The following is a 15,723-nucleotide window of genomic DNA, read 5'->3' on the forward strand; positions in this document are numbered from 1 at the left end:
CTACTCGGACATTTCTCTTTAATCCATGCCACGGATATCAATAAATCTGCAAGCTGCCAAAAGAAATACTTTCCAGTCTTTACTCCACCTCTCAGCTGCATTTAACCTCATTGATCATTTTCTGAATCTTGAAATAAGCTTTTTGCTTGACTTGGGGGACACCACACCCTTGGTATTCTGCCTGCCTCTCCGGCTGCTCCATATCAGTCTCTACCCTGGGCCACTCGTCTTCTCTCAACCTCCAAGGGTTACAGCTCCACAGGGCTTGTTCCCAGGCCTTTAACCCACAAACATTAGGATAATACTTAGGTACCTCTTCTTCCTCACCTCTCATACACATCTTTCATCCAATCTATCCCTTGGTCCACTTATTCTACCTTCAAAAAAACACTTTGGGAGGTGCTTGGGTGGCTCAGTCAGTTAAGTGTCTGACTTTTGATTTCAGCTCAGGTCATGATCTCCTGGTTTGTGAGATTAAGCCCCACATCAGGCTCTGCACTGACAGCATGGAGTCTGCTTGGTATTCTCTTTCCCCCTCCCTGCTGGCGCTCTCTCTCTCTCTTTCTCTCTCTCTCTCAAAATAATTAAATAAACATTAAAAAAAAATTTTGAATCCATCCATGTCTCTGTGTATCTACTGGCTATTTAAGTTGCCATTATCTCTCACCTGCATATTCAAATATCTTCCGAATTTTATTATCTGATTCCTCTCTTGGTATGCAGATTGCCCCAAGCCCAGTGCGTTATTACAAGTTTCCAGATAACTGCTTTAAATACAAATGGAATGCTCTGGTTTCTCTTCAAATCACATAAATCTTTCTCCTTTTAAATACAAATGGAACCACATCACATTCCAGCTTAAAACTGATCCGATCGATCGTAGCATCCCGCTGCACTCAGAATAAAATCCAACCTCCTCAGCACAGTCTCCTTTGGCACTCTATGATTAGTTCCTGCCCTCCTCTCCTACCTTCTCTCTCGTCCTTACTAACTCTGCTCGGACACACCAGTTTCTTTCTTTTCCTTGAACTTAGTTCTCTGCTCCAGCCCCTTGCAGGCCCTTCCATATTTCCAAAATGATCTCCTTCCTCCCCAGCCTTTTCTCACCTTCAGACCTCAGTATACATTCCTTCTTCTGGAGAAAGAGTTCCTGAACACCAAATCTAAAATTGCCTGACCCATCTGCCCATATGTTCTCTCACAGTGTTCTATTTTTTCCTTCCCAGCATTTCTCACATTTAGTAAATATCTATGTATTTGCTTTTTTTTTTTTCCCACGTAGGGTCAATCTTACCCTGTTATATATGATTCATGAGATCAGGGCCATATCTGCTGTATACAGCATGCTCTGAATTCTTGGTATTTATCGTAGCATCTGACATAGAGTGGGTATATAATAAGTTGGTGTGGAATAAAAGGATAACTGGACATGCCTGATGGGGGAGCAACATGTACAGTGGATATAAAAACTAAGCACAGGGGCGCCTGGGTGGCGCAGTCGGTTAAGCGTCCGACTTCAGCCAGGTCACGATCTCGCGGTCTGTGAGTTCGAACCCCGCGTCAGGCTCTGGGCTGATGGCTCAGAGCCTGGAGCCTGTTTCCAATTCTGTGCCTCCCTCTCTCTCTGCCCCTCCCCCGTTCATGCTCTGTCTCTCTCTGTCCCAAAAATAAATAAACGTTGAAAAAAAAAATTAAAAAAAAAAAAAAAAACTAAGCACAGCTGGTGCAGGAAGTGAAATCACAATTTTGGTTTATTAGCACAAAGCATTAAGGAAAGATTTTAACACTATAATGAGCTATTTCCCTTAAGGGTAAAAAATGATCTGTAAAATAATCGCTGGGAGAGACCTTGAGCAGAAGAGAATAGGTGAATATAAGAGACTGATTGCAAAAGGAAATGAGATTCGGTATGACAAATGAATTCACCATTTCTTTGTGTGCTATATTAGCACACAGCCCTCTCTTCCACAGACAGAAACAAGAGGTAGATCAAATGTTTTTAATGCATTTGAACCTTTTATAACTCATTTTCCAAATATGTAACTTAGGGGAGACCTTTGGCACTCCTCCTAAGCCACTAATTTATAACATGTGCTTTTTCACAATAACATTAAAATATTTAGATATCATGGGGAAAATGAATGTGTAGTAAATATGTTATGGTTCATTATTTTTACTTTATAACCATTTATACAAAATTATGAAAATGAGAGTAAAACTTCAATCTTCAAATGGGTAAAACACATGGATGATTATGTCACCAAAGAATGAAATGCAAGAGAATATATGAAGTTTTCAACATCATTTGTGATAAAAATATATACACTGAAATAGCAATTGGGTAATCTTTTACTTAGTAAATTAGTACGAAAATTATTTTGAAAATAGGATCCAATGCTGTTTGCTTAGTGATTTATAAAAAGAGAGCTTTCAAACTTTATGCCTACTCCTACATATTGGCTTAACATTTTAGAAGAAAAATTGATAACATGATTCCAGAAATTGATATGAAGAGACAACCAAAATATAATAGGAAGATCTATAATTTAAAGACCATTATGGTGCTGTTTAACAAAAACTGGAAAGTGATCTAGATGGTCCCAAACAAGGAAAAAGCTAAATATATTAAAATATTATGGTACGCCTAGTATTAAACTATGTAGTAGCATCACCAAACAATTATAAAAATATGAGTAATAAGAAAAACCATCTTCCAAATTTAGGAGGGTTCTTTTCACAACAACATTGACTACATTGCCAAATATGTAGTTCTAGGCTATTACGTGAAGGTTCTGAAAAGGGCCCATAAAAGAAAAAGAAATGATTGAAGGAAAAGAAAGGAAACTGCTCATGCAAGAGTTAAATAGGTTAGAGGAAAAAAAAATGCCTCTAAGGTAAGTTTATTGTATCCTGAACTAGCAATCTGATCAAATGTAGAGTCTTCAAGGACTGATTGGCATTTTGCAGACAGATGTACCCACGGGTGTGTATATTAAAGACTGGTGTGCATTTACACACATAACAGCATATGAATATACATACTCATCAACAAAATGTGTCTAATAGTTTCACAGATACATTTTAAATAAAGTTATCTTAATTTTTTTATGTTTATTTCTGAGAGAGAGAGAGAGCACAAGCAGGGAAGGGGCAGAGAGAGAAGGAGGCACAGAATACAAAGCAGTCTCCGGGATATCAGCTGTCATCACAGAGCCTGACACTCTGTGGGCTCCAACTCCCAAACTGTAAGATCGTGACCTGAGCTGATGTTGATGTTTAGCCAACTGGGTCACCCATGTGTCCCATAAATAAAGTTATCTTAAATATCACTTTATAAAACCAACTGTTCTTAGCTAAAATATATAAAATATCTTAAGCCCTTAAATAACAGGTAAGAGAAAACCAATGAATATAACTTTCTAAAACTTCCTGTTGAGCTTCGTAAACGCCTGCAGGATGACCAAACAGAGGTATATGTCGTTAATAATAAAGGCTTTTTAGTTCATGCTAGATGGTTACAGTGGTCAGTAAACAACATTTAACTCAGAGGCAAAATGACAAGGATTCAATCAGTAGCTGTACATAAATTAATTGAAACAGATGAATAGAGATTATTTTGTACTGACTGAGAAATATGAATAACTATTGCTACTTAATGTTTAAACTATTTGTTTTTTATTGGAGATAGTATTCTTGATTCTCAAATCCATGGAATATTTCCTTATAATTAATTTTTTTCTATCTAACATTCTCATTAATTTTAGCTTTGTAGTTAGGTCTTTAATAAATTAAATGATAATTAGGTCAAATCCAATGATTAAAACCACCAGCAATGATAACATCATTATCGTATGGTATTGAGTGATCACAACAAATTATCATGAAGTGTTAACCTTTCTATCTATAGTAATTCTAAAACTGCACAGTGATTTAAGTGAAACATAGAGAAATCTGAGCAAAAACTGTCTGTGGTTATTCATTTTACATTAAGCATGATTCAGCTACCATCTGGATGAAAACACAATACTGTCTCTTCAGAAAGGAAATTATCTTCGACACACTGTCTCTCTTCCTCTATTATTTTATGACTTTTCATTTTTCTGAAAAATCTACATGCAAGGGAGCAGACGCTCTCTCACAAATGCAAGCCGGAAGTTATCGAATAAAAATCCTGTGTACACATGTTAACATAGAACTTCTCACTGGAACACAAGTTATTGAGTATGTTGTTGCTACTAACAATCCCTCTGGCTTTGTGCCTGTCATTACCTTCAGGCTGTCAGAGTTTTATGAGCACAAACCAATAATAATGATATTTCCCTTTTGCTTTTTATCCACACCTCATTGCCTTACATTGATTTGCATAAGCAATTTCTACCCTGATAATTGGAGCCAAACATCTTGTTCTGGGTTACCTTATGGAAAAGAGCAGTTAAATACTAATCAAGAGAAATCTTTCTTATTCAACCATATTTTAGATGATATTGAATTACCTCCATTGGTTGAGCAAGAAGGTAACGTATTTTCTGACATGGATTTCAGGGTTTGAGTTTATATCAAGCTTAATGATGTTTCTTCATAATTTGAGTTCCCTGGTGTTGACTCATAATAACATGAAGGATGGGATCGTGATGTTTAAATCATTAAAACAATACTGTTTTTGTTTAAAAAGAAAAAGCAATAGTACTATGTACTAATTATTTTTTAATAGCTACTGAGACAATCAATGTTATCTGAGGATTCCATAATTATAGCCTTATTATTTTATTTCCAGAAAAATCATAGAAAAAGAGAAAATTGTAACTAGGATATTAAAACAAGTAAAAATTATATAAGAAATGTCAACATCATGTAAAAAAATTCTATCTAAAAGAATCATTACCTGAATTACTTCAGAAATAAGTCTATAATACTCATGTAGATAGAGGATGTGATCTATAGGAACTTAAGTTATAAAAAAAAAAATAAAAGAATTCCTAATTTACTGATCATATGCATAAGCATTGCTACATGTGGGTGAAAATTAACAAATATGCACTCAAACAATAATATCCCCAGGAAATGAAAGATGTAAAAACTGACGAATGATTCAGCAATGCTTAAAAAGTATTAGGGGTTGAACATGGAATGAACTATGACTGCACTCAGGAGAATACAGTGTCACCAAAACCAGATGAAGAAAGTCTTTTTTTTTTTAATTTTTTTTTTCAACGTTTATTTATTTTTGGGACAGAGAGAGACAGAGCATGAACGGGCGAGGGGCAGAGAGAGAGGGAGACACAGAATCGGAAACAGGCTCCAGGCTCTGAGCCATCAGCCCAGAGCCCGACGCGGGGCTCGAATTCATGGACCACGAGATCGTGACCTGGCTGAAGTCGGACGCTTAACCGACTGCGCCACCCAGGCGCCCCGAAGAAAGTCTTTTAAAGCACTTTTGGATAAAGATGGTGGGTTGAACAAACCCATCTAATTTTGCTCCTTCCAAAAACCTAACTAGAACTACTCTTAGTGTATGGGTATAAATTCTTTGTGATACCCAAATATCTTGATTTTCTGAAGTATAGCAGTGGGCTTTCTTGACCTTTAGTCCTCTAATCCTTCCAACAGTTTTGGAAAATTCGTATACCCTGTGCTAAATCCTTTTCTGCTTGAAATACCTAGAATAGTTTGGTGTTGCTACTATATTAGGCATCAAGAGTGGTATATTCCTTGGGGCGCCTGGGTGGCGCAGTCGGTTAAGCGTCCGACTTCAGCCAGGTCACGATCTCGCGGTCCGTGGGTTCGAGCCCCGCATCGGGCTCTGGGCTGATGGCTCGGAGCCTGGAGCCTGTTTCCGATTCTGTGTCTCCCTCTCTCTCTGCCCCTCCCCCGTTCATGCTCTGTCTCTCTCTGTCCCCAAAATAAATAAACGTTGAAAAAAAAATTAAAAAAAAAAAAAAAAAAGAGTGGTATATTCCAGGAAAAGACCCTCAGAGATGGGAAATTTCCATCCGTATTGGATGGTAATCTATGGTCAAATTCATGGTCAAATTTTCTTAAATAATTATATACAATTATCTAAATTGAAGAACATACTTCAATAGACAAATATTGCTTCAATAGAACATTATCAGAGAATACAGAATTACAAAGTCTTTGGGATCAAAGTCTATTTCTGACTAGACAGGAGAGAATTGGAATCGGGACCTTGAAAGTCTAAATTCCACTGAACTTTCCTTGACATCAAAAGCAGCTCTTCTAGCCTCTGAAAAAGTTAGTTACCACTAGTTTGATTCCCTTATAATAACACTCATCAAGGGGGATACCGATTCTCCTTAAGACAAACCTCCAATTCACTTCAATGCCATCAGACCCACAGGTACAGTTGATTCCAGCCAATTTCAGGAATACAAGCAGAAATTCTGACTTTAGGGGCACCTGGGTGGCTTAGTCAGTTAAGCATCCAACTCTTGATTTTGGCTCAGATCATGATCTCATGGTTTCTGAGTTCAAGCCCCACATCAGGCTCTGTGCTGACAGTGCAGGGACTGCTTGGGATTCTCTCTCTCTCTCTCTCTCTCTCTCTCTCTCCCCCTCTCTTTCTCTCCCCCACCCCCACTCACACTTGGGTGTACTGGCTCTCTCTCTCTCAAAATAAATAAATAAATTTTTTAAAAAATTCTGACTTTAGAAAAGATAGCATATACACTAAAAATCGCCAAGAAATTTCAAAAAGTCCTTAGAAAATGTCATCTGAGACAACGGTATGCACATGTAATGTATCCAGAGCAAAATATGAAAATGTAACATAATATGAAAAATAACAAAAAAGCAAGAGAAATATAATCAGTTTCTTAGTAGTGGGTAAAAAGAAACATCACCAGCAAAAATTCTCTGTCATAGCAAATGCTGGTCTGATTTGACTATAGCTACAGTACTATGTACGTTGAAGGCCATATAGTCTTAATATTCAGATAATAACTAAAGATTCAAGAACAGGGAATCACTCACTTTTGTATATCTAGTTTACAAATTTTCCCATCAAATTAAAATAGATGTCCCAAATTAAAGTATCAAACCCAAATTGTCTAACTAGTAAAATGCATTAAATAAACCTTACATTTGGACAGTCTGAAAGACGAAAAATCTCAGAGAGTATTCAGTACAACTCTTGCATTTTACAAATCCAGGAAAGATTTAGTGACTTGTAGAAAGCCCCACCATTGATTAAAAACAGAAATGATAATCATTTCCATTGCCTCATGCTTCCAAAATACACCAGCTATTATTCTGGGAAATGGATTATGTAAAGCAGTAGATATGTGGAGTCTGAAAAAACATAAACATTTCTATGTTTTAAAAATATATTATTTATGAGAGCATACATAATCCAACGAGGGTTAATGCTTGGTTTTCTCCACATTTCACTTTCAATTTAAACATCAAAACAGAAGCTGACATATTAATGGTAGCCAGAACTAATTTTTTATACTATTTACAAAAAGAAGTTTTGAGGCAATTTATTTTAAAATTGTACTAAACTGAACCATTTAAGCATCAAATAAAATTCGAGAAATAAGGGAATTAGACAAAAAAAAATAAGATGACCAAACCAAAGAAAGTCGTGATTATTCTGTATGAAACTATTTATTAGACTTCCTAATAGCTGATCAAATGAATTATATGATTGTTAGGAACAAAACTTTTCTCAAAAAGTCTCTAGAGTCCCTTTCTACTGAGGAATATATATGTGTACTGAAATTGAGAATATATTTCCCAGGGGTGCCTGGGTGGCTCAGTTGGTTGAGCATCCAATTCTTGGATTTTGGCTCAGGGCGTGATCTTGGAGTTGGTGAGATTGAGCCCCACATCGGGCTCCATGCTGACAGCACGGAGCCTGCTTGAGATTCTGTCTCCCTGTATCTCTGCCTCTGTCTCTCTCTCTCTTTCTCTCAAAATAAATAAACTCAAAATCTCAAACTTTTTAAACTAAAAAAAATATATATATATAAGAACACAATATGAAAGGTAGATGAATATAGTTGAATTGATATTCAGATACTTTGCAAGTTAAATATGAACATCTGAACTGATCTAGAAACTTTCCAGAAACCTACTACCTTTCTATATTACTTTTATTATATTTAATATATAAATATTATATTTATAAATTATATTATATCTGTATTTATTATATCTTAATTTATATTAGATTTAACATTTTATATTGTGTATATTATATAATATATACAGTTGACCCTCAAGGGTTTTCAAACCCAACATGGGTTTGAAGTGCACAAGTCCACTTATATGTGGATTCTTTATAGTACAGTATTATGAATATATTTTCTCATCCTTATGATCTTCTTAATAACATTTTTTATCTAGCTTACTAGATAAAATTTTAAATTTTAGATAGATTTTAAAAGAAATCACCATTATAACATTGCTCCTATGTGGAACATGAAAGGTACAAACAAATAAATTGAAGGAAAAAAGGAGGAGGGGAAAGGAAAGAAAAAGAGGAGGAAGGAAAAAAAGAAATGAGGGAAAAATATATATGAAAAGCATCCCATTTGCAATTTGGGATTGACCACACCTGTAAATCTAACTATGGGTCTGTCTGCAATATAAACCTTCACTTGTCATCATAGAAAAGCCATGGTTAATGTAAAAACAATTAATAGATTTCCCAAGCAGAGGGAAGCATTGAAAGTCCAGATTAGCTCCTATAACATGTCAACCAAGACTCCCCAGAGCCTTGTGGATGGGAAATATATTAATATCAACTCTATGACCACTCAGCACCACGACATGAAGTGTCTGTTCAGGAGGTCATTTCCAAAATGTATCCCATAAATCTTCACGCACAAGAGATGATAATTTATCACCTAGACATAGGGATCTACTGTAAACTAATCCAAACTGCTGATGATACACTAAATCAGTTTGAGTGATGAGTATAAATAAAGCTGCAAGCGAAGTCCTGAAGGATACAGATCCATCTGATCAATGAGATGTCACAAGGTAAATGAAATGCAATGTTGACAAACATAGAGTCCCCTCAGTTGAAAATTAACCAAATCAAGTATCAGAGCATAAAGGCACACACTAATACAAGCTTCAAATAAAAGTTTAATATAATAGGAGTCAGAGGGTACCCTCTGTTTCTGAAAAAACTAAATAGTCTGGGTCAGTAGAAAAGGGTTTATTAAAAATTGATGTCTTTTGTATACTATCAAAAATACGACAGGGTAAAGAAAAATTTTACAAAAAAATAATCCTTTCCAAATAATATAACTAGAGTTATTCAATCTGCTGAGCAAATCCATACACACAGACGAGGAAAAACAATAAAAATTTTATACAGAAAATGATTTCACATCAACTTGCTACCAGGAAATCAAATTCAATTTGTGTTGCCCTAATGAAAGCTTAGATATTTTCTGGAACTGTCACAGTCTACAACTTCAGTGGGAAAAAAACATAGGATTGGGGATAGGAAGGACATTCCTCCAGACAGTTGATATTCACGGAGGGCACTCTTTGAGAAAAAAGATTTTCCCAACTATGTGATCAGAATGGAGACTCTAGCACCCGGCAATTAGGTTCAATAGAATTCAGCTATTCTGAAGGTGTCCCTAATGGAAAGAGCTGATTAAAGTAAATTTCAACCCCTGCTGAAACAAATCTGTAAGAATATTTTCTAAAGGAAATCATTCTTCAACAAATTTAAATATTTTTTTCTTTGTTGTGTTAAGTATATGTAGCTTTGTCGTAACATATTTAACTCTTGCTTTGCATTTTACCTTTTCGTTCATTTTGGGCAAAGATAGAATTATACTAAAATATGACCTAATCCCATATGTAGTTTATTTAAATTTCAAAATGAAAAGCTTTACAAAGAAGAGATAAGATTGATTGCTCTCTCTGTCTTAGCATAATTGTATTTCAGGTGAACATCAATTTACTTTAAAGGACACTTCTAAGTAGCAGAATGCATCATAAATAATTCATCAATCACAGCTGCTAGGAACATGATTTACTCCGACAGATTCAATGGAATAAAAGTTATATTTTTCTATATTTGTGTTTGCATTAAAGAGTTTAAGAATCCTCTTTTTTAAGAATCTACTCTTAGATTCCATACTTCATACTTTAAATGCAGTATGATAACACTGCTTCTTTTTTTTTTTTCCTTTATTTAAAACATTGTACTTCTAATTTTAAAAACATTTAAACAGCTTTGGAACAAATAACATTTTATCATATCAACAGTAAAACAACAACATAAAAGGCAAATATCTGAAAAATTGCATTAAGATTTTCTCAAATATATGTAAAGCTAACATAATTTATTTTCACTTTAAATAAACTTTCAAATTTAAGGAAAGTGAAGTAGGCTTTTAGAAAATCTTATACCGATTATTTAGAATCTCATATATTTGAAAAATATTTCAACTTAAAAATGCATATTAAACAGATCTAAATTGCACAGTAGTTCAAAGTTTTCCCAGTTGATACAGTGAGAATCCTATCTACCACTTTCATTTGTCATATGGAAGGACATTGTTCACCTTACTCATCTTCAAGTTTTCCATCAAATTCGGCGATTTTGTATTGGCAATTTCCCAAACTGTGAAATATCTTTAAAATAAATATATTGACGAGGAAAATGTACGACAAAATAGAAAGCATTTTACTCACTTGCAAACCCCTCTGAAATACAGAATGGCCCATAAAATTAGCCAGCATTCTAATTAGAGCAGCACCCTGTAAGAAAGAGTATTAAAAGGAGAGAGAGAGAAAGAGAAAAGAAGAGAAAAAATGTCAATCAAGTAAAATGACTCTAAAATTATCCTATATTAATCAAAAAGTCTATTTCATTCATGCTATTATACTCTTAGAAATAGAAAACAAATGAAAGAATCATGAATACAGTGCCCCACTTACAGATAACAATTAAATATTTTGTTTTGCAGATCTAAAAGTTCTGTGGTTATAAAACCAGTGACTTCTCTTGTACAGTCTTCTGGACAGAGTATCTCAAGGCAATAATAAGCCGTAATTCAGGAGTAATAAAAATTTTATTGAGCACTGTATATGACAAAGTTAATAAAACATAGTTCTTGTTCTTACAAGCTCATAATCTAGTAAGGGAGGGATACCCACATCAATAAATAATCGTATTAAAATATAGCTTTGCAGTAACATAGCTACGCATCTACCCCTGGCTCAACTAAAAGAGCTGTAGAAGTGGAGAGTAGGGAGTACCAAGTATTCAGACGCTTGGATTCAAATCCTGTCTCTGACTCTCGCCACGTTTACTTAGGAAAATTTTTTAACCTTTCTGTTTCTCACTTTTCTCACTTGTAACGTGTAGGCAATAATAGCCCTTATTTAATGTAATTGTTCTGAAGCTTACATGAATTGATATATGTAAGGCAAACTGAGTCTGAGGAACAGTAACTGTGATATGAGTGTCAGCTACCTGTATTTTACCGGGGTAATTGTTTTTATTTCCTGAATGCTTTGTTTAGAGGCTGGATGTAGCCATATGTCCACATAAAACATGTGATCAATATAAATATTTAGAATAATAGAAGAAAATACTGGTTTAAGAGTCTATTTCACCTATAATGTTATCAGTGCAAAAGGGTAGACATATAACCAATATGAAACATTCCAAATGATGATCAAGCCTGGAGAAACACAAATTTGTATATGAAATATAAATAAGCCTTCAAGAAGATATTTCAAACTGCACCAAATTTTTTAACTATGGAGCAATGGATTCTAAGCAGCAAAAGTATAAATATAAATAATAGGCTGGTTTTAGGGGGAAAAATCCCTTTATGACTACATATCCCACTTCATACCCATTAGAAATTCACACGCTCCGACAATTCATTTCTTTACTAGTTGTTTCTTTTTTACAAGAGAATCATAAGAATCACACATGGATTTTTATCTTGCCTGGAACTTAACTGTTGCAGCCAGTCCGGAGACATAAAAATGAATTTCTATTGTTTGTTAAAAGTTATTTCCTAGAGTCTGAAATTTTAACGCAATCCGATACTCAGGCTCCATGAATCACCATTAAAGAAATGTCTCAAAAAATTTTTCGGCCATCACCAAAATTGCTCTCAAAATTGGTATTTTGTTCACAACTCAACAAATGATAAGCTGGACAAGCCATAGAGTTTTATGCCTCTTCTGATATACTTTCCTCCCACGCCTTCTTCTCTTTGCTCTTTCTTCTGCTTTTTCCTCTTTATCTTCTCCACACTTGTGTAAGTCCATAAAATATAAGCATTTATGATTCAATCAGAGGACCAGGTTAGAATTCCCTCTAGAACTTATCAGCTCTGCTCCTTGAATTTCCTTGACAAGCTCCCCTCCTATACATTTCCCAATCTAATCTTCCCACCCAGAGGGTAGAAACTGTCAGTTCCGCAGCAAAACTAACCCTTGCCACCTGGGAAGTGAGAGTTAGAATCTCAAGCAGTCAACTCAAACTCTCCTTCAGAACAGAATAGCCATCTTCAGATGATTTAAGTGTTTCCCTCCAGGTAACGATGACTCGGTCTCTTGTCAGGCTATAAAAACTATCAATTTAGCATGGTCTAATGGCAAAAGAGTTCTTTCTAATCATAAAGAATGTACCCGTTTTCCTGTCTGGGTTGAGTGCTAACAGGAGATAAAACCTAGAAATATAATCAATATTTAAAAGTTATATAATACCACCGGACTTCTTTTATTATTATACTGTGTAATTTAGTTAACTTTTAGAAAATGCTCTGTGTTGCCCACTTGAACATTTAAAATTCTCCAGAGTAGCATGCACTCTTCTATATTTAACTAGCCTTTTCTTTCCAAAGCTGAATTTTGAAAATCCCTAAATCATAGAAAACTGCATAGACAGATGGGATCTCCAACTGTTATCATTCAGCCAACAGATACCGGGCACCTACTAGGTATGGATTATAACAAAGATCACACCTCTTAATGCAGGCATAACTCACCACAAACCTTTTCTAAAAAAAAGAAAACACCAAACCCCTTTTGGGGTGTCTGTAAACATTGTTTTCACCAAGTAAACACCATTTGAAATATTGTAACTTACATTCACCTGTGATTCAAAATTCTAGACCCAATCAAACAAAATGGATGTTAGACAGCCTAAGTAGCTTTATGGGGAGTAAATGCACTATTTCTGCAAGATTTTTATAATTTTGAGACTTGCCTATGAAAACCCATTCTTGTATTTGCTATACTAAGTTCCAGAGAGAGAAAAGGACGAAAGCAACTAATTTTTTTAACGTTTTATAAAGAATATTTAAAAAAAAAAAAAAAGCATGCTTATAAACCCATTCCTTAGGTAGTAATTTTTCTATATGGAGTACTTTTTTCATATGAGTTCTCAGCTAAAATTTGTTTCATTTCACATTGTAGTCATCTGTATGCACATCAGTCTAATAGACACTAAACATCTCCAAAGAAAGGACTGTGTCCTCATGATTTGGTATCCCTGTTCCCTGTGCTTGGCTCAGAGAAGGTGTTCTCTTAACATTTTAACTGGATGAGAGAGAAAGAGAAATTAGCAAAAGCATAGCAATTACTTTGTATTCAGCCAGGATACACAGTTTATTACTTTATCAGTGTACTTTAGTGATAAGTAATCGCCTTGGAAGAGAGGGAGATCTTCTCAACTAATGGATTCCTTTAACATATGCTTTATTAAGTAAGGGAGTGTACTCAGTATCCTGCAGAATATAAATAGGAATGCCACAAGCCTCTATGTTCAAGGACCTTAAAGCCTCCTAAATGAGATGAGAAGATACAATATATTATACAATGAATGACAAAAGAAAATATTTTACTGTTTCAGAGGAGGGGAAAAATTCTAATATCTAGAGAGATGAAGGACAAAGGGGATCTAAAAAGTGATGTTTGGGGGGCGCCCGGGTGGCTCAGTCGGTTGAATGTCCGACTTCGGCTCAAGTCATGACCTCATGGTCTGTGAGTTCGAGCCCCGCATCGGGCTCTATGCTGACGGCTCAGAGCCTGGGGCCTGCTTCGGATTCTGTGTCTTCCTCTCTCTCTGCCCCTCCTCCATTCATGTTCTGTCTCTCTCTCTCTGTCAAAAATAAAGAAACATTTAAAAAAATTTAAAAAGTGATGCTTGGGTTGGACCTTGAAGGCTGGATGGGATTCCAGGAGCAAGGTTAAACAGAGAGTATAGTATGGTAAGAATGGCTTTGCATGGTCATGTAGGTGTAAAAGTGAGAAGCACAAGTAGGGAAGATGCTACTGAGGAACAAAGGCATAAACCCAGGCAACAGAAGTTTTGATGGGTTATAACATTTAAGCAGTCATTAGAGAATATCAAATACCAAGGCTAAGGAATTGGATTTCTGTTAAAAGATAAGGAAGGATTTTGGAAAGGTGGTTTTAAAAGTTGACCCTTGAACAACATGGTCTTAAACTGTACAGATCTACTTACATGAAGATTGTTTTCAGTAAATACAGTACAGTACTATAAACGTATTTTATCTCCATTATGATTTTAATAACATATTATTCTGTCTAACTTTATTGTAAAAATACAGAATATAATACATACAACATACAAAATATGTACTAATCAACTGTTTATTTTACTGGTAAGGTTTCCAGTCAACAGTAGGCTATTAGTAGTTAAGTTGTGGGGTTGTCAAAGTTACAGGCGGGTTTTTGCATGGGGTGTCAGTGCCCCTAATTCCTACATTGTTCAAGTGTCAACTGACTTAGCTATGATATTCCAAAAAAGAAGTCAAATATCTAGAGGCAGAAGAAGCAAATAATGGTAGCAATGAAGATAAGCCAGAGATAGGTGTAAGGACTAGAACAAAGATCATCTTATTTCTTTTTATTTTTTTAAATATTTTTTTATTTAATTTTGAGAGATGAGAGAGAGAAAGAGAGAGAGAGAGACCATGAGTGGGGGAGAGGCAGAGAGGGAGAACACAGAATCTGAAGCAGGCTCCGAGTTGTCAGCACAGAGCCCAATGTGGGGCTCGAACTCAAGAACCACAAGATCATGACCTGAGCCAAAGTCAGACGGTTAACCAACTGAACCACCCAGGTGCCCCACAAAGATCACTTTAAACCTTAAAGCCTAGTGACTATAAGATGATATTAGCAGATATGTAGAATTTAAAAGAAAGCGTTAAGTGAATATTGTAACATCTGTTTAGAACATGGGGTGTTTGAGGAACAGGTAGGGAACCAGAGGAACAGAAGGCAAATGTGACCGTAGCAATGAAATTCAGTGGCAGATTATGACTGAGGACCTAAATTAGCATTTGTAGTGGGTGAGATTGCTCAGAGAAAAGTCTGAGGTGGTAGTGAAGGAAAGTGAAAACATAATCTTAGATTCTCTCTACAGAGTCCGAACGATCTGCACTTCAGTGTCTGTAACAGGCATCCCATAAATAACTGTTGAGAAAATCAGTAAAGAAATGGAATTAAGAGCAAAGGATGATACATTGTGATAAAAAACAGAAGTAGTATTAAGTATAAGTAGTGTCATGTTTTAAGACATGTTTTAAGAATAAGTGGTTCAGATTTCAAGGAAAAAAAATAGCTAAGAGAAAGCCATAGTATGTCATATTTAAGAGAGAGCTATTTAAGTAGACTTGGTGTGAAAGCCAGATTGAAAAACAATGGAAGCAGAAGGAAGAAGGAAAAAGCAGTAAGCAT

At 35.4% G+C, this 15,723-nt stretch overlaps 1 protein-coding gene across 1 annotated transcript in view; it reads right to left on the reverse strand.

The window, feature by feature from the left end:
* The window catches only part of TRHDE (thyrotropin releasing hormone degrading enzyme), a 396,068-nt gene that overhangs the window by 107,699 nt on the left and 272,646 nt on the right, over window positions 1-15,723 (reverse strand). The window contains exon 7 of the mRNA XM_025926745.2: window positions 10,687-10,752. Coding sequence (XP_025782530.2) covers window positions 10,687-10,752 — 66 coding nt within the window. The remainder of the gene's footprint in view (window positions 1-10,686; window positions 10,753-15,723) is intronic.

This window comes from Puma concolor, chromosome B4 (assembly GCF_028749965.1).
Source record: "Puma concolor isolate L17-30 chromosome B4, mPumCon1.1.hap2, whole genome shotgun sequence".
In the NCBI taxonomy this organism is placed as follows: Eukaryota; Metazoa; Chordata; class Mammalia; order Carnivora; family Felidae; genus Puma; species Puma concolor.